A 19,522-nucleotide genomic window follows, 5' to 3' on the forward strand; every position below is an offset into this window, starting at 1 on the left:
CTCCAATGCAGCAACACGGGCGGTCCCTGTGTTCGAAGCCCTACCTCCCGTACCTGCAATCCATGTAACGCACGGGAATGCTGTGTTAACTCTTCAAGGGAGATAGCCGAAGTAGGGATCTCGGAAGGAGTCTCAGTGACGACCAGCGGAGGAGGAGGGGAAGGGGAGAATGGGTGTCGAGGTTTCTTGAAGAGGTCCTTTCTCCAAGGCCTATATAGAAGTTGTCCCGTCCACATCTGTTCCCCTTGTGCTATGATGCGCATGAATTCTTGAAACATGGCGTTTGTGTCATCACTAATAACCTGGCTTCTAGACGCAGTTGCTATCGAAGAAACAATTTCTCCACGGGTTTGGTGTTCTCTCTCATCATCGAAATTCGCCATAGTGGGAGTGGTCAAGCTTTTCCCTAACCGCAACAATACCCTTCACTGTGTGTGGGAGACTTTGCTTCCGGAGGCTATAAACCAACCGTCCTTCGAGGGACAAGAGTCACGCCAAAATGGGAGTGCAACAAGTGCCTAAAAACCAACCACACAAGCGAAAAAACAAATTTCTTCTTTTTTTTCTTGGTTGAATCTCTTTACCAAAAGGCAAAGCTCTGTACCACTCTCACATCGGAGTCTTCTTTCAGCCCTAAGCACTGCATAGGAACCCTTGATGCAAGAACAATCTGCATAGACAGAGAATAGAGAGAGAGAAATGAAATGAAATAAAATGAAATGATATATTAACGTCTCTAAGAGGCCATTATGGCCTATGAAACCAAAACTGAGAGTACATCTGAAGTTGGTGTCTCATCAAAGAGAACAAGACTAAAAAGTACAATAAACTGATTGTCCTACAGTTATAAGAACAGAACTGCAAGACTCCGAGATGATACTGAGTAGAAAATACTGGAAAATACTTTTAAATGTATATCAGGTAGATCCATGTATGCTGATCAGTTGAAGTGTTGCCCTCTCCTTAGATCAAGTATCTCCGCCATGGGGCTGTCTAGAATGGAGAGGTCGTAGAAGCAAGGTAGGCGCCTCCGATGCCGAGCAATAATGGCTCTGATCTGGCGATGGTGAGGATGCCGTGGTCAGGATCCTGGTGGGCGTGGCCGACGAGCACGGCATAAGATAACTGCTCTATCAGTAATGACTCCCTGGGAGCGTGGTCGGTGCTCTCATGGCCCAATGGAGGAGGTATCAAGAGGTGTGTGGGCTAGGTTGCTGGTGCTGGTGCCGAAGAAATCTGTCTGTCTAGGTACATCATGGCTCAGCCTCGAGGGTCTCTCTATGTCTCCTGAGCTCAAGTAGAAACAATCCGAGGCATCTCTCATCCTCAAACTCCATGACCCTGTGTAACGGCCCAAAACCCTCTCAGAAGAGGCAGTGATATCTCCCTCGGATCTCATAATAGACTGTACATCAGCAAATGTAGTGTTCCTCTGTCTCTACCTCCTGGTAGCATAGCTAACAAATGCGGTCATCCACGATCTGATGCACATATCGCCCTGTCTCAATCCGCAGCTAGTGTGATGAGGTCCGGATTTGTCCAATGGCACAACATATCCCATGTGATAGGTGTACATCCATGTACGCCGGGCGGGTGATAAAATCATCCGGTGAGAGGTGTAGAAAATGGCTCTTGTAATGAGTCATTTTCGTGCCCAAGGGCTCAACGGGGCTAGTCCATGCCCTCTCTGTGTCCACTCTGATGATATCCATCCTAATCACGCGGTTTCGCTCTGAGCGGGTGAGATCCAAAAATGGGCAATCCAGACTGTACTGAAAAGGTTGTAGTGCCTCTATCCGCAAACCATGTAGGTCAAACCATGATCTCATCTGAGCGTACCAGCAATGAGTATCTCCATCCCCTGCCAACTATATGGATGAGGTCAATGCCAAACGGGAGTACCTCTGCTGAGGGAGCTCCCATAGCCGCTATAAAAAGGTAACTGCCTGGAATAGGGCCTCGGTTACTACTGGTGGGGCACCCAGCTCAGCCCGAACAATCTCATGTGGTACTGATGATTTGCTCCGAATCATGCAGGCAATCATCATAATCAGTGGTCTCTCCATTTGCCTCCATCCCTCATCTGTCCCTCTCTGAGATTTGTGATGTATACTGGGCCCCCAAATTGGAGCTCCGTACAGGAGGGTCGGTGTGACAAGCGTATCAAATAGCCACAATTTGGTGCGTGGCTCCTGAAACTGTATGTGTGCACACTGCCTCTCAAGTGCCCCCAAGGCTACATGCCCTCCAGCTAATCTAGCTGTTGTTGCCTCTTTCAGGGAGAAACGCGGTCCTGTGAAAGTAACTCCCAAGTAGACATATGACCTGACGTACTCTACCGGCTCCCCTCGGAAAGTGAACTGAGGCTCTGATCTCGTCACCCATGCCTTTGTGGTGTTAAACACCATAACCTTGGTTTTCCCAAGGTTCACTGTCAGATCTCTATCCGCACAGAAAGCTTGTAATGCATCCAAGTGTCTCTGTAGTCCTCCCGGAGAGTCTGAGATTAGAACAATATCATCAGCATATAACAAGATGGGTATCAACACCCCTGCCAGGCATGCCCCTGGGCCTCCCAATCTATCTACATAATCAGAGACCGCATCAATGTACAGTCCAAAGAGGGTGGGCGATAGCGGGCATCCCTGCTTCACCCCTATCGTGCTGGTCACCCTATCAGATAGTCCCTGAAGCTCGGACTTTGCCTTTCACAGACTCATACAAAGCATATATCCCCCACTGCATATCCTCGAGTACCTCAATGTCATGCAATCTGTGCATAAGCCTGGCACGTGGTACAGTATCAAAGGATTTGCGGAAGTCCACAAAGCAGCAGTATATCCTTCTCTTCTGTGCCCTGCCCTCTTCAATAAGTGCCCGAAGTGTCAGTATGTGATCCAAGGTAGTAAATCCTCTCCTGAAGCCAGCCATGTGCTCGATGACCATGCCTCTCTGCCCATCGGCTCAACTCCGACTCCAAGATAGAGCCATATAATTTGGCCAAGTAATGACCAATCAAGATCATCCTGTAAGGCCTACTGGAAATCGTGAAACCCCGCACATCAGGTATCAATGAAGGAGATCCCATCAAGTAGTCCACTGTGCTCGCTCCCCCTTTAGACTTCCAGTGTGTGAGAGCATCTGATCCTTGCCATCTCAATAAGCCATTGTATATGACCAACCCATGTGCACTCCCGAGGGTGAGAAAATGCCTGCCATAATCTGTAATCTCCCCCTCATCCTAAGCTGATCTCTGCAACCCTACATCCTCTGCCGTGATCTCCCGGTACATAGCCTCTTGAGTATCATACAACTCTATCTGCTCTGTGCCTGTACGTGCATTAAAGTCTCCCAATAGTAATATGTCTCCCATGCTGGCAAACCTCATGATATCATCATATAGTGGTATATAGGGCGACTCTCCTGATCGTGCAAACCTGGAGTGGGCTGGGGGAAAGTAGCATAGCGCCACATATAGCTCGCGGAGCCCCTCTCTGCATATTCGGACCCACATGTACCTCGCATCTACATCTCTATGTACCACATGTATTTTGTCACGAAGCTCCTCCCTGTAAAGTATTGCCACTCCTCCCGATCCTCTGGTACCTCCCATTGTGCATGGTTGAGGGCGGAAAACCGATTCCCATCTATAACCCTGGATGTCAGGAAGCCTCTTGTTTGTGCACTGATGGGTCTCCGTATACATAGCAATATCACTGTGTCTGAAAGTATCCTCAAAGTATCCTGCATCTGTTCTAAGGGCTCCGTTGCAATTCCACACCATGAATCGCAAGGTCTCATAGGCCGCGCACCGTCAAGCGGGCCTCCTCTCCGTAATGATGACTCGGCCATCTCTGTATACCGCCCATTTTTGTTCAAGCACACGCAGCATGTGTTCCTTCCGGTGTGCTATCTGTGCCGGTGTAAGGTACTCATCCAAATAAATCTTTTCCCCCTTAAGGGCCATCCTTTTGGAGAGGAAGGCCTTCTTCTTCTCCAAGTCACCAAACCTGATGATCAATATCTTCGCCTTGGTTTCATCTCTGCCTACTCGCCATGCTCCGGTAATGGGTACATCAGTGGCTCCAATTTTTGTTGCAAGAGCTTTTGCATGCTCTTGGGGATTTCCCTTATCTTCCCACCCAACTACACGTACATGTAAGGCACGTGCCCGTCTCTTGGCTTCCTCTTCCAATGTAGCATTCATCACCTCTACTTTATTGACTGGTGAATCCTTCTGTTTTTTTACTACTTCAATCCATGGGTTGACTTCCTCAATTTGTTTCTTTGTGGCAGTGGCAATTTCAGCCCATGAATGCATTTCCTTCTCACCTGCAGCCACTTTTGCCTTACATGATCCCAAAGTGTTTTGCATTTCTGTGATGTCCTTTTCGCGGTCAGCCATACATGTCTTCAAAGTGCCTTCGTACGATGCAACTGTTGTGCCAATCTCTCGGAGCATGTCATCCATTTCTGCATCTCTTTTTTCATTTCCGTGTGCATCAAGGCTTGGGCTAATTCCATTTCAACCCGTACTTGGGCTTGCATTTCTCCCTTCGATTGGACATATATCTCTTCCTTCAGTGTTTCGTATATCACTTTCCTTTGGGCATGCATCTGCTCGGTCCATTCCTTTTCAAGCTCCTGTCGCATGCTGTTCATCTCTATCCTAATGTGAAGCTATAGCTCCTCATAAAGGGCCTCATCTCGTCGGGCCATCTTCGTAAACCTTCGTGAGCCAGGGGACATGATTCCTTCCCTCAGTCTTCTGCGGTAGGCATTAGGTGCCTTCGTGGGGGTGTGAAAGGTTGTCTCACCATCCTGTCCCCCCTCTATGGTTAAGACATGTTTTTACCTATTAGTTGTTGCCTTGGGGGCCTGAGCAAGGGTGGGTGGGAAAAGGGAGGCAGATGTTGTACCTCCTGCACCTTATTGTTTGCACCTCCGCAGCCTCCCAATAGGCCTCCAGCCGTCCCTTCTGCGCTTTCTGCAACTACCTGCAAACCCAGGCGCCTCTTGCAGTCCTATTTGCCCTGCAGCCCAAACTTGGTAAGCACCTGCGCCGCAGAAGGTGTGTGTGTCTGTGTTGTTGGTGTTTGAGTGAGCGCTATCGCCGCCACTGTGTGGTAGGGGATTGATGTCTACACCAAGGACCAGTAGACTGGATATGACACGCTAAGGATTTTGGTCCGTGTCCATATCCAAATTACGATATTCTGGTTGGCCTCGAGACGCAATGTCTATGCAGCCTGTGGGGCAGCATAGAGGTGGCCAAGGGGGGCAGCCGGGTAGCAAGCCCTCCAGCGCAGAAACAAAAGGGCAACCGTCTAGGTGACATGGCACTGCCATGTGGCACCTTAGAGACGTATTGTTGTGGGTTACCCAAGGAGCTTCCTGACTATTGCATTAAAACAAAGGTCACTAATATGACTCAAATGATAGAAAATGCTCAGACTGGATATGCCATGCTTATTGGTCAGATGTCAGGATTTAAGGATCAACGTCTCTTCTCAAAGAAAGCATCTAAAGAGGCAAACAAGTCAAAGGACAGCAAAGACACTGAACCACGAGAGAAGGGGCAATCCAAGAAGAGGAAATTTCAACGCTTACCTCAAAGAACAAATGAAGAAAAGAAAGAACTTATAGCTGCCAAGTTGCCAACAAATGTTTCTCTTGTGGAGAAGAGGGACATCGCTACTATAGGTGTCCGAAGAGAGCACTTAAAAACGCAGATGACTCACAGGAAGAGCCTAAAGCAAAGAAACAAAAACCGTCTGCTGGACTGGTACCTGACTTGAGAGGGTTGAAGCAAGGGGGTGCATCTTCAGAGTTGTGCAGAGCATGGGGAAGACTTCGAGATCAGGCGGTTTTGATCTTTTTCAATCCTGGGGCTCATGCAAACTTCATCACCCCCGAGCTTGCAGTAAAGTTGGGCATCAAACCAAAAGAGATGGGTGTGTTGCATGAGGCTACTTTGGCTTGTCCTGGACATACGGTTGAGGTTAGGCCGATCATTGGGAAACTGCGTCTCAGTGTGTGCAAACTTACACGGACAGAGAGGATGATTTCTACATTATGCCGTTGAAAGGTTGCGATGATTTGTTGGGTATGCCTTGGTGCCACAAAGTTAAAGCGGTGGTAGATACTTTCAATAGGAAAATTACTCACTCACTCACAAGAATAAGGAACACACTCTTGATGTAAAGCTTAAAGGAGAATCTATTCTTGTTGCATCGGCCTCGGCCGTTTCTCATAGTTGGACAAGGAAAGAATGGATTTTCTCAAAAGTTTTCAAGCTTGTTTTTCAAAGACTTTGCCAAGAGAGTTGCCGCCTGCTAGGCGTGAGGATCATGCAATTGATTTAATTCCTCGAAGTTCACCACCGAATAAGCCACCCTATAGGGTGAGTGCAGCCCAACGAGAAGAGATTATGAGCCAAGTGCGTGATCTGTTGGACAAAGGGTTGATTCAGCCAAGCTCTGCGTCCTATTGTTCACTAGTGCTTTTGGTACAAAAGAAAGATGGTTCTTAGCAGATGTGCATTGATTACACGGCACTGAATAAGATTACCATCAAGAACAGATTCCCTATACCATGAATCAATGATATCTTGGATTGGTTACAGGGAGCAGCTTACTTCAGTCGCATTGATCTGAAGAGTGAATACCATCAAATTCGCATCAGACCAGAAGATGTGCACAAGACAGCCTTCAGGACAACTTTTGGACTTTATGAGTTTTTGGTCATGCCTTTTGGTCTTACGAATGCTCCAGCGACTTTCAACAGGATGATGGATCGGATTTTCCGACCCCACCGTGCTTTTGTGGGCACCTTCTTTGATGATATGATTGTGTTTTCTCATTCAGAGAAGGAGCATCGAGAGCATTTGACCAAAGTGTTTGAGGAACTCAAAAAGCATAGGTTGGTTGTCAATGGAAAGAAGAGTGAATTTTTCATGCAAGAGATTCCAGGAGGTTTATCCAATTCTTTGCAGAAATTGCTTCACCTTTACATCACTTGACCAAAAAGGATGTAAAATTTCGATGGACAGAGAAGAAAGTGGAAGCCTTTAACAAGCTCAAGGAAAAGCTTACCACTGGTCCACAGTTTTGGTTCTACCAGATCTACATAAACCTTTTGTGGTACAGTGTGATGCATGTGGGAATAGCATTGGAGCTATTCTTATGCAAGATGGGCATGTTATTGCTTATGAGAGTAGAACTTTGTTACCAGCTGAAAGGAATCTACAAGTATATGAGAAGGAGCTTCTTGCGGTGATTCATGCTCTTTCTACTCGGAAGCATTACCTTCTTGGGGCTGATTTCATTGTTTAGAGTGATCATCAGACTTTACGATACTTCCTTACTCAAACGAAGCTCTCACAAAAGCATATGAGATGGGCTAACTTTCTATCCATGTTTCACTTTCAAATTGTTCATGTGGATGGCAAAAAGAATGTGGTTGCGGATGCCTTGTCTAGGAAACCACATGTGGCCGCCGTCTCTATTATCTTTCATCATGAACTTGATGATATGCGAGAACAGTATGCTCATGACGCAGATTTTGAGCAGATTTTTGATCGTTTGACTGAAGGAGAGCGAGTTGATCATTATTCTCTCAAAGAAGGATTTTTTATGATGCATGGCAAATTGTGTGTCACATCTCAGTTGAGGCAGAAGGTTTTGACAGAATGCCATGCTCTGCCTTATTCAGGCCATCGTGGTATTAAGGCTACAGTGAAAGCTTTGGAGGCATTCTTTTATTGGACTAGTATGAGCAGAGATGCTAATGCTTTTGTTCGTGATTGCATCATTTGTCAACAGGTGAAGTATCACCGTCAAAAGACACCTGGGTTACTTCATCCTTTGCCTATAGACCGTGGGAGAGTATTGCTATGGGTTTTATCTTTGATCTTTCTAGGACAAAGAGTGGGAATGATGGCATCTGGACTATCGTGGATCGTTTCAGCAAGCAGGCCCATTTCATTCCAATCAGGAAGAAGATTAGTGCAGAGCAAATGGTGAGGATATTTTTGACAAATATCTTCAAGTATCATGGGATGCCCACATCAATTGTTAGTGACCGACATCCTCGAATGAGCATGAGTTGAGCAGACAAGGGGTCCGAGCTCAGGGACAGGCCGGTTTCAGGAGGAGATTCTCTACTTTGGATCATATCTTTACCCTCAGGGCTATCATTGAGGAGGGGAGAGCACATGGGAGGAGGATCTACTGTGGCTTTGTGGATTTCCGCAAGGACTTTGACACAGTGCCCAGAGCTAGACTGATGCGCAGGCTGCAAGACTTGGGGGTTCCATGTGAGCTCATTTGGGGTATTATGGCACTTTATGAAACAGTAGTTGGGCAGCTGCGGACTTCAGAGGGTCTCTCCCAGCCAGTACACTCCACTATAGGGGTGAAACAGGGCTGCCCACTCTCTCCGACTCTATTTGGACTATACATTGATGAGATCTCTGATTATATTGGGACACGAGGGGACAGAGGAACCCAATTGGCTGGCACTTGGATACCTCTGCTCTTATATGCTGATGATATTGTGCTTATAGCAGACTCACCAGAGGGTATGCAGAGGCACTTGGATACGTTACATGCTTATGCACAGGACAGTGGACTCTCAGTTAACCTTGGTAAGACCAAGGTTATGGTGTTTAACACTACAGCTCAGTGGGTCTAGAGATCAGCGCCTATTTTCACATATGGGCAAGAGACAGTGGAGTATGTTGACTCATACACATATCTTGGAGTGGTGTTCACTGGGCCCACATTTTCCATGAGGGGGGCCGCAGAGGCCAGATTGACTAGAGGATATGCAGCACTAGGAGGTCTAGAGAGGATGTGCTCACAAGTACAGTTTCAGGAGCCACGCACTAAGCTGTGGCTTTTTGACACGCTGGTCACATCGGCTATGCTATATGGAGTACAGATCTGGGGCCTAGTCTAGATCGTCACAGTCGATCAGAACGCACATACGATGGATGGAGATCAATGGAGAGACCACTTGTGTCCACGATCTCCAGGATGATTCGAGCTAAGGCCTCGGTACCCCATGAGATTATCCAAGCCGAGATGGGAGCCACCACCGATCCTAGTCGAGGCTCTTGCCAGATCAGTACACCTCGGAGCTTCCGCGACACCGGTATGCACGACTTGCTTTAGAGTCCTCTCATCAGCTAGCCAGGGAGGGAGACACTTCATGTTGGTATGCGGCGCAGATAGCATCCTGGTTTGAGCTCCACGGGTTCAGCTTAGACAGACTTCCACCCTTCCAGTACTCTCTAGAGGCACCCTCTCTCACCTTGACACATTCTAAGATTAGTAGAGTCATCAAACAGGACCTCATTCAGTTGGACACTAGGAGGACATGGCTAGAGCCCTCACAGGAGTTAGGGATGAAGACGGCTTTCTATAGAGACCGTCTTCTCCGCGCCAATGAGGATGGCTTTATATTTAGACCGAGCTACATGGATACCCGTTTGTCTCATGGATTGAGGTGCACCATTGGTTAGTTCCGCACCTCTTCACATCAGTTAGAGATAGAGACAGGCAGATTTAGAGGCATACCTCCAGGGGACAGGATATGGCAGATTTGTTGGATAGAGCCAAAGACGGAGGAGCACTACATCTGTCGTCGCTGCACAACATATTATGACATTCGAGGGCGCTACCATTGCCTTTTCAGAGAGGGATTTGGACCACTGGCTAGAGTCATGGACTATTGTGATCAGCGATGCTTGGGTTTTTATCTCCTGGAGATCCACAGGCTCAAAGAGTCCATTATGAGGAGCAAACGCCTGACTGGCAGGGAGTCCACACAAAGACAGATTACTGACTTCTTTAGAGGGACTACCCGGGAAGACACACAGCCGACAGCCCAACAGTGGGCACCCCGTGGGACTCTAGTTGAGAGAGCTATCCAGTTGGGCGGATCCAGATGCCCAAGGGTTCGCGGATCCTTACATCAGAGACGGTGCCTACACTGGAGGATTCAAAGCATCATTGCGAGGCATCGGGCTCGTCCGACCAGGCATCTCACTATGGCAGATATCCAGGCCATCCAGCAATGACCCATGCTAGAGCTCCTAGGATGATTACCACTCCAACCATATACTGTTGTAATCACCGTCACTTTTGTACTCCCCCATATTCATGTATTCATGTATCCATGTACTCATGTACCCCATTTTGACTAGTAGCATTAGCTTCCCACTCTCCCTAGTTGCTGCTTCCGGATGCTCCCTACTACTGATGTATTGTAGGGCTAGATACTTACCTTCAGTCCTTTCTTTTCTTTTCCAGATAGTGTATCAGATGTCATATGGTTGTAACTTTGGTCTCATAGGTCACTTTGGCCTTTTGAAGACGTTAATATAACATTTCATTTCATTTCTCTCTCTCTCTCTCTCTCTCTCTCTCTCTCTCTCTCTCTCTCTCTCTCTCTCTCTCTCTCTCTCAGACATGTATGGCTGACCGCGAAAAAGACATCACAGAAATGCAAAACACTTCGGAATCATGTAAGGCAAAAGTGGCTGCAGGTGAGAAGGAAATGCATTCATGGGCTGAAATTGCCACTGCCACAAAGAAACAAATTGAGGAAGCCAACCCATGGATTGAAGTAGTAAAAAAGCAGAAGGATACACCAGTCAATAAAGTAGAGGTGATGAATGCTACATTGGAAGAGGAAGCGAAGAGACGGGCACGTGCCTTACATGTACGCGTAGTTGGTTGGGAAGATAAGGGAAATCCCCAAGAGGATGCAAAAGCTCTTGAAACAAAAACTGGAGCCACTGATGTACCCATTACTGGAGCATGGCGAGTAGGCAGGAATGAAACCAAGGCGAAGATATTGATCATCAGGTTTGGTGACTTGGAGAAAAAGAAGGCCTTCCTCTCCAAAAGGATGGCCCTTAAGGGGGAAAAGATTTATTTGGATAAGGACCTTACACCAGCACAGATAGCACACCGGAAGGAACACATGCCACGTGTGCTTGAGGCAAGGAAAGAGAGGAAATGGGCGTTATACAAAGATGGCCAAGTCATCATTACGGAGAGGGAGCCTGCCTGACCATGCACGGCCTATGAGACCTTGCGATTCACGGTGTGGAATTGCAATGGAGCCCTTAGTATAGATGCAGGATACTTTCAGACACAGTGATATTGCTATGTACACGGAGTCCCATCAGTGCACAAACAAGAGGCTTCCTAACGTGCGGGGTTATAGATGGGAATCAGTGTTCCGCCCTCAGCCACGCACAGTGGGGGGTACTAGAGGATCTAGAGAACTGGCAATACTTTTCAGGGAGGAGCTTCGTGACAAAATAAATGTGGTACATAGAGATGCAGATGCGAGGTACACGTGGGTCCGAGTATGCAGGGAGGGGCTCCGCGAGCTATGGCGGTATGCTACTTTCCCCCAGCCCACTCCAGGCTTGCACCATCAGGAGAGTCACCCTATACGCCACTATATGATGATATCATGAGGTTTGCCAGCATGGGAGACATTACTATTGGGAAACTTTAATGCACAAACAAGCACAGAGCAGAAAGAGCTGTATGATACTCAGGAGGCTATGTACTGGGAGATCACGGCAAAGGATGTAGGGTTGTAGAGATCAGCACAAGATGAGGAGGAGATTACAGATTATGGCAGGCATTTTCTCACACTCGTGAGTGCACATGGCTTGGTCATATACAATGGCCTATCGAGATGGTAGGGATCAGATGCTCTCACACACTGGAACTCTAAAGGGGGAGCGAGCACAGTGGACTACTTGATGGGATCTCCTTCATTGATACCTAATGTGCGGGGTTTCACGATTTCTAGTAGGCCCATTGGCATAGCGACCGATCATGCATACCTGAGTTTAACACTAGTAGGTAGATCCCCGAGAGATGGGCCAGCCACTCATCTACCTAGGTACCCGAGATATCAGTTTACACATGAGACAGTTCGGGTTTACTGAGATGCAGTATCTAATGGCTTGTTTGCCTTAGACCGGAATAGCCCTTTGGACGAGATTACGAGAGGATTGGCAGGTGTACTACATGCATCCGCCTCATATGCGTTTCCCTACAGTATGATCCCTTTCAACCCCACCGCAGCACTGCCCCATAGAACAATTGGTATGATGCTGAGTGTCGTGAGACACGGGCCCAGCTAAAGCGTGAGATTGCCATTGGGACTCACACGCATAGACATGCTAGGATGATCTTTCGGCGCCTTGTGCGAAGGAAGAAACGAGCCTACCTGGGTAAGCTAGAGGAGGAGATCTACCAAGTCTTCCTGGGGAAGCACAGCAAGAGGGCATGGAAGATGTTAAAGGAGAGATAGCCTGGTACTCCGATTACTACACCTGAGGCATGGCATGCTTATGCTAGAGAGCTATATGATGCTCCAAGACAGCCCCCCACCACCCCTCCACTAGGAGCTAGACCGGCTAGCAAAACCTTTTTGACTATGCGGATGGTGCTAGATGCAATAGACAGGTTACAGAATGGAAAGGCACAAGATCATGATGGGCTAGTTGAAGAGCACTTCTCATATGCGTGTGATACTTTGGCTCCGCTGATCATACATGTGTTTAATCGTGCCATTTGTGAGGGTTTCCCGGCAAGCTGGACAGAGCATATCATTGTACCACTCTTTAAGAGTCGGGACCCCATGCTACCACGCAACTATAGGATGATCATGATTGGTGATTACTTGGCCAAACTATATGGCTCTATTTTGGAGTCGGAGCTGAGCCGTTGGGCAGAGAGGCATGGTCATCGAGGACAGGGACAGCAGGCCGGCTTCAGGAGAGAACTTACTACCTTGGATCACATACTGACACTTCGAGAACTTATTGAAGAGGGCAGGGCACAGAAGAGAAGGATATACTGCTGCTTTGTGGACTTCCACAAAGCTTTCGATACCGTACCACATGCCAGACTTATGCACAGATTGCATGACATTGGGGTACCTGAGGAAATGCAATGGGGGATATATGCTTTGTATGATCTGTGACATGCAAAGTCCGAGCTCCAAGCAGACTATCCGAAATGGTGACCAGCACGGTAGGGGTGAAGCAGGGATGCCCGCTATCTCCCACCCTCTTTGGATTGTACATTGATGTGGTCTCCGATTATGTAGACAGATTGGGAGGCCCAGGGGCATGCCTGGCAGGGGTGTTGATACCCATCTTGTTATATGTTGATGATATTGTTCTAATCTCAAACTCTCCAGAGGGATTACAGAGATATCTGGATGCATTGCAGGCATTCTGTGTGGATAGAGATCTGACAGTGAACCTTGGGAAAACCAAGTTTATGGTGTTTAACACCACACAAGCATGGGTGACAAGATCAAAGCCTCGGTTCACTTTCCGAGGGGAGCCGGTTGAGTATGTCAGGTCATGTCTACTTGGGAGTTACTTTCACAAGACCGCGTTTCTCCCTGAAGGAGGTGCCACTTGGCGTACATGGATGTACACCTATCACATGGGATACGTTGTGCCATTGGACAGATCCGGACCTCATCACACCAGCAGCAGATTGAGACAGGGCGATATGTGCATTAGATCTCGGATGACTGCATTTGTGAGCTATGCAACCACGCGGCAGAGACAGAGGAGCACTACATTTCCTGATGTACAATATATTATGAGATTCGAGGGAGATATCATTGCCACTTCTGAGAGGGTTTTTTTGTCATGCTCCTCGGCCACGCCCACCAGGATTCCGACCATGGCATCGTCACCATCGCCAGATCAGAGCCATTATTGCTCGGCATCAGAGGCGCCTACCTCGCTTCTACGACCTCTCCATTCTAGATAGTCCCATGGCGGAGATATTTGATCTGAGGAGAGGGCAGCACTTCAACTAATCAGCATACATGGATTTACTTGATATACATTTTCCAGTATTTTCTACTCAGTATCATCTAGGAGTCTTACTTATAGTTCTTATAACTGTAAGACAGTCAGTTTATTGTACTTTTCAGTTTCATTTGGTTGTTCTCTTTGATGAGACACCAACTTCAGATGTACTCTTAGTTTTGGTCTCATAGGCCATTATGGCCTCTTAAAGACATTAATATATCATTTCGTTTCATTTCATTTCATCTCTCTCTCTCTCTTTCTATGTTCTTAGTATTCCATGATGAGTGTCCATGGACAATTTTGTATCACCCCAGTGAGATACCTATGTTTATGTTTTCTTTCTATTTTATTTTCCATTCCATGATGAGATATGCCATGGACATTATTGTATCACTTTGGTCTCATAGGCCCATTGGGTCTTTAGTAGACGCTTAATATATCTTTCTTTCTTTCTTTCTGTAGTTGGCGTAGCGGTCATGCCACTAGCCTTTGAACCCACCAACCTGGGTTCAGATCTTATGGAAACCATTTTTGGGACTCGCCATATCCCATCACATCAACACGCGATTGATGACCAACCACACAATAGTAGGGATTGAACCCGCAACCTCGGGCAACCATGCGATCACCTTAACCAACTGAGCTATCGTGTGATGGCCTCTCTCTCTCTCTCTCTCTTTTGAAGACGTTAATATAACATTTCATTTCATTTCATTTCATTTCTCTCTCTCTCTCTCTCTCTCTCTCTCTCTCTCTCTCTCTCTCTCTCTCACACACACACACACACATTTATCCATGCATACCCACACATACATGCATGCATATGCGTGTGCAAATGCATGTGTGATGCCCACATAAAAGCCATTCTAGTACAAGACGTTACCTTTCCTATTGGCCGACCATAGTCCACAGAGTAAGCATACAAGCAGTTATCATTTGAACCTGCTAACACTATCTGCACAACAAACAAACACAAGGCAGTTAGCCTTTCAAAGCTTCAAAATTCCATCCATGCAGGTGATTATAAAGTTGCCAGATCTGCATTGTGCAGTGGCTATTTGATACAAAAACGTGGAACCATACTGGATATTCATCACAGCTTCCAGCAAGTGCCAAAGCTGACAAAGGCAAGCTCCCCAACTTGGTTGCTCGAACTTGACAATTTTCCCCAACAGAGAAGACCTGTGAAGATGCCGTTGTGCATGCCATTGATCAAATCAGAAGTGCAGAGGCTAAGTCACAATCATTTACCACAAGAGCATGATTTACAGTACGATAAAATAAAAACATAGATATACCAAAATATCTCAGTTTACCTTGACAAAGCCATCCTGCCCCGCAGAGTACAAGGTCAACGATTCCGAGGCATTCTCTTCAGAAAGGACCACAGCCTTCACTGCCCCTCTGTGGAGTCTTAATGACTGTGACATTGATAATCGCTCCTTAAACACCAAGGGGTGGGGTGATGCTTGGTCTCCTCTACTTTTACCTTGGCCCAAATCCTTAAACGTATCAGTTTGAGTGCTAAGATTTTCTAGCATAGTAGATAGACTCCCCGTGGCAAGCCTTCTTGCCAAAAGCATGCTATTCTCAACATCATCTTGCAGGTGGAAGGCTTCTCCACTAGTCTTGCAGTCATTCTCTTTGTATTCAGTCCCGGAATTTGAAGCTGGAGACCAACTATCGCACATGCTATAATCTGACCTTGCACTCGTCAGTCTTAAGAACCTTTCCTCTTCTGAGGTCCTTGCACTGGACAGCCTCATAAACCTTTGATATTCCATATCCCTTGTACTACCAAGACTTGTAAAGCTTAGCTTTGCATCATGGTTATCACCTTCGAATGACACATTTTGACCTGATCTACTCGGACCATCACTTGGAGACTCTACTCCAACAATTGGTGAGACCGGACTCTTGACTTGTGTAAAATTGAGGGGATAACCTGTCCTTATATCTTGAATTGAAGTGGCGGCCATGATCCGTACTAAGAACTGTGGGTTCAAACCTCGGAATACTTCTTTGTGCAAAAGTCCATCAAAATCTTTGACAACTTTGCTAGATTTCGAGCGTCCAACCAACCTTGCTGGGTGAGGCTTGGAGAAAAGTTGCTGTGGAGCTTGCCCAAATTCATTTATCTGAAAACAACAAAAACGTTTCACATCTATTGTGACATGTTTCTTTGAAAGGACTGTTACATATGCAAAGCATGAGAGAGTCACTTTTGCTAGACTTAACGGCAGCTGAGATACCTGCGCCTCCAGACTGGCACGTTGCACAGGATCCACAATCGTTTTCAGATCTACGGATCCCTCATAAGTGAGATAATGGAAGACGTTATCAGCAGCCAAAGCAGCCTGGAATAACAAGCACAAAATATCAACGCCGGCAACTCTTCACTTTCCTCTTCTACAACTAGCCCTGTTCTAGGTCTTCACTTAAATTTCTTCAATGTGAGCCTCCTCATAGGTTTCTAGACCTTCTTGAACTTGATAGTGAAAGGCTTCTTCTGTTTCAGGGTCTTTTTTCACTACATGCCATGGTTGTAAAAGCCCAACATTGGCAAGCTCCCAACCCCATTCTCACTACTTTTTTCTGATAAAGGATTATCAACAACTAGCTCCCAACCCCATTCTCACTTATTTTTCTGAGAAAAAATTGTTGACGCCTGGATTGATATTGGACGATTGTTGCATGCACTTTTTGGTTCTTTTGCATGCTTTTACATACCAGATGCAACTTCACTACCATTTTGGAAAACAACACAGTCAACCGTATACAGAAGACATCTAATGAACAGCACAGGAGTGCTTAGTCTTTGTGTAACCAGATTCAAGCTTATTACTGTTATATTTTTCAATTTTCAAATATTTTCAGTAATGCAGTTTACACAGGAACGGGAAATGGAAAAACAGCATACCTCTCCACGTTGTTTAAAGCCAAAAATAAGGTCAATCCACATATGCAAATTCTTTGATACATGCTCACATTCCAGTGCTTCCCGGTGCTTCTTGATGAAATCATCTGAACTCTTGCACCTTAAAAATCCACAAGGTATCCGAGTGGGAATTCATCTATGCAGTTGATTAAGCCAAAACTCATCTGTAGTGATCCAAAACTAAAAAAACTGTAAACAAGATAATGTGGCTTTTTTTATACATTGACCAGTGCGGGCAGCCAAACAGCAAAGGACCTTTCAAATCTCAAAAGCAATACTTCTATGCTTGGAAGACAATGATTTACGCAAGAAAATTTTTGGGTCCTTCCACTAAAACTTTTTAAGGGCACCCCCTCCCCCCCCCCCCTCAAAAAAAAAAAAGGAGCCAAAATTGGATGCAGCACCAGAGAAATTGAGACCAGGCACCTTTGGACAAGGGCTAGGAGAATCACCACCTAGCATGTATAAACTAGGTGCTGGACCTGATGTAACACCCTGGACCAAATCACATCATAAACTTCTCACAAATGTGTAGTCTCCTGAGATGTTGCAGGGCTGATCCAACAGCTTGGAGTTGGATACTCACTATATCTCTTCTTACTTTCCCTGATGACCTAGTGATAGGACCTGTGACTGATCAGAGGACTGTTTCTGTACCATCTCACCTCAAGGAGAAGGATGACATCTGTAGAGGTACGGCCCAGAATTCCTTGGATTCACTCTCCCCGATATCACAAAGCTGGCATACAATGCTGTGTTTGTAAGTCAACACAGATCCCCGACTCCCCTCTTGAACAGTATGATTAAAGTCTAATCCAATTAATGGAAGTTCTTCATGGAATGGGGCACGCATACCAGAAAATATCCAGGCCTATAGGAAAACCCATCAATAGTTGTTGGGAGCTGAGCTAGGCAAACTTACCACACGCCTTCCTAAGACAGCTTCTAATACATGAATATCAGTCCAGTAAAAATGGCCTGTAATCAACTGTAAGAGTTCACAATCTGCAGTGAATCTCCTCTATTATACACAAATACTCTACATGCCCTTTGAAGATGTCTGAAGGTCACGATTTTGGTCTTGTCTAAATTAACCTCCACACTTTTTGATTACAAACGTCTCAAGAGCAACTAGACGCTTCAGTGGTCCCTCTACTGACAAGAAAACCAAGACTACCATCAGCATACAGAAGGATATTGATTAGTACTTCAGAAACTGGAAAACGTCTCAAGAGCAACTAGACGCTTCAGTGGTCCCTCTACTGACAAGAAAACCAAGACTACCATCAGCATACAGAAGGACATTGATTAGTACTTCAGAAACTGGAAAACGTCCCGCCAAATCTTTTGATGAAATCAGATAGCTCTTGAACATGGAGCCCAAAGAATGTATGTGAGTAAGGACAGCTTTGTTTGAAACCGACTGAAGTGGTTATCTCTTCAATGAAATTTAGACGAGTAATAAACCCATCCATTGAGCTGCCCATATAAGGCCATGGCTGCCCAAATCATCCCTACTGGGAAGTTCAGCTCCATCACACTGAAAGTTTTCTTACAAAGACTGTCAAATGTCTTCCTAAAATACATAAGACGCAATAGATCTCTTGAGACAAAGGCAAGTGTTTTCCTCGATCAGAGCTGCTTAAGAGAAAGCGTAAGCCAAGGTAAAAGATTCTATCTAGAAACAGCTTACCCACTGGCTCTCTGCTTACTTTGCTCAGCATAGGGGTTAATCTTGGAGTCAATACATAAATCTTACCATAGTGGTCCTAAAGTCTAGGTTCCATAGGGTATCCTTTGTGGGACTGGCACGATAATATCATGGATCCATGTATAACAGGAAGGGGCCAAGAGAGGGGGGAGGGGGGAGGGGGAAGGCAAAAGAGAAGAAAGAAGAGAAAACTAAAGATGCAACGGGTCCACAATACCAAAAGTGCTACATATGTTCCATGTGTGAACCGAAGATCATAAACATAAGCATGGAACAAAGCCAAAGCAAATAAGCCCACATACTACATGGGCTCTTAGTAGAAAGGCCAGTAAAATCACTAGGGCTTATCGTGTGTCATCCTCCTCTATGCCAGCATAGGAGGAGGCAATGTTCACTGCGTGGGGCTGCTCTATGGCGTTAAAGTACATCTGGAGTTGACGAGAGGATGGCCTGGAACTGAAGGTGGGGGACCCTAGCTCTCTGTAGGGACTGCGCACAACAGCCATAATAATTCTGTGTGTACAAGAAGCTAGCGGATCTCATGTCAGGAAAGGATGGGTTCCCCTGGAAAGCTCCAGTGTCCAACGTCTAGAAGTCGCACGAGCTCCATCAGTCACACCTGCCAAGCCCCAAAGGAGTCTGATGGATGTCTGAGTGATATCTTGTTGATCATGTCTCCCTGTCTGTAGCCTCAAAAAGGCCTCTCCGTGACAACACAGCTGTGGAAAGTATAGGCCCATACACCTCTGATGTCAGTCGTGCATCACCTAGGTGAGGGCCAAATCCCTCCCAAAGAATTGAATCTCTCCCATATCTTGTAATACACTGGGCATCTGAATAGGTAGTGATCCTGAGTCTCTACCTCCCTTGTCATGTAATACACTGGGCATCTGAATAGGTAGTGATCCTGAGTCTCTACCTCCCTTTTCATGCATAGTCTCCACAGAAAAAAAGAAAGAAAGTTATATTAATGTCTTCAAAAGACCCAAAGGGTCTA

The 19,522-nt window shown here is 46.2% G+C and overlaps 1 protein-coding gene across 2 annotated transcripts in view; it reads right to left on the reverse strand.

The window, feature by feature from the left end:
* The window catches only part of LOC147636741 (uncharacterized), a 190,595-nt gene that overhangs the window by 49,385 nt on the left and 121,688 nt on the right, over nucleotides 1-19,522 (reverse strand). For both annotated transcript variants that reach the window (XM_086800244.1, XM_086800245.1), the window contains exons 13-17: nucleotides 16,797-16,914; nucleotides 16,129-16,233; nucleotides 15,193-16,014; nucleotides 14,960-15,058; nucleotides 14,760-14,831 (exon numbers count right to left, since the gene is read on the reverse strand). In XM_086800244.1, the coding sequence (XP_086656370.1) occupies nucleotides 14,760-14,831; nucleotides 14,960-15,058; nucleotides 15,193-16,014; nucleotides 16,129-16,233; nucleotides 16,797-16,914 (1,216 nt within the window). The remainder of the gene's footprint in view (nucleotides 1-14,759; nucleotides 14,832-14,959; nucleotides 15,059-15,192; nucleotides 16,015-16,128; nucleotides 16,234-16,796; nucleotides 16,915-19,522) is intronic.

Source organism: Cibotium barometz, chromosome 7 (genome assembly GCF_041138505.1).
Source record: "Cibotium barometz isolate CiBa-2024 chromosome 7, ASM4113850v1, whole genome shotgun sequence".
Lineage (NCBI taxonomy): Eukaryota > Viridiplantae > Streptophyta > Polypodiopsida > Cyatheales > Cibotiaceae > Cibotium > Cibotium barometz.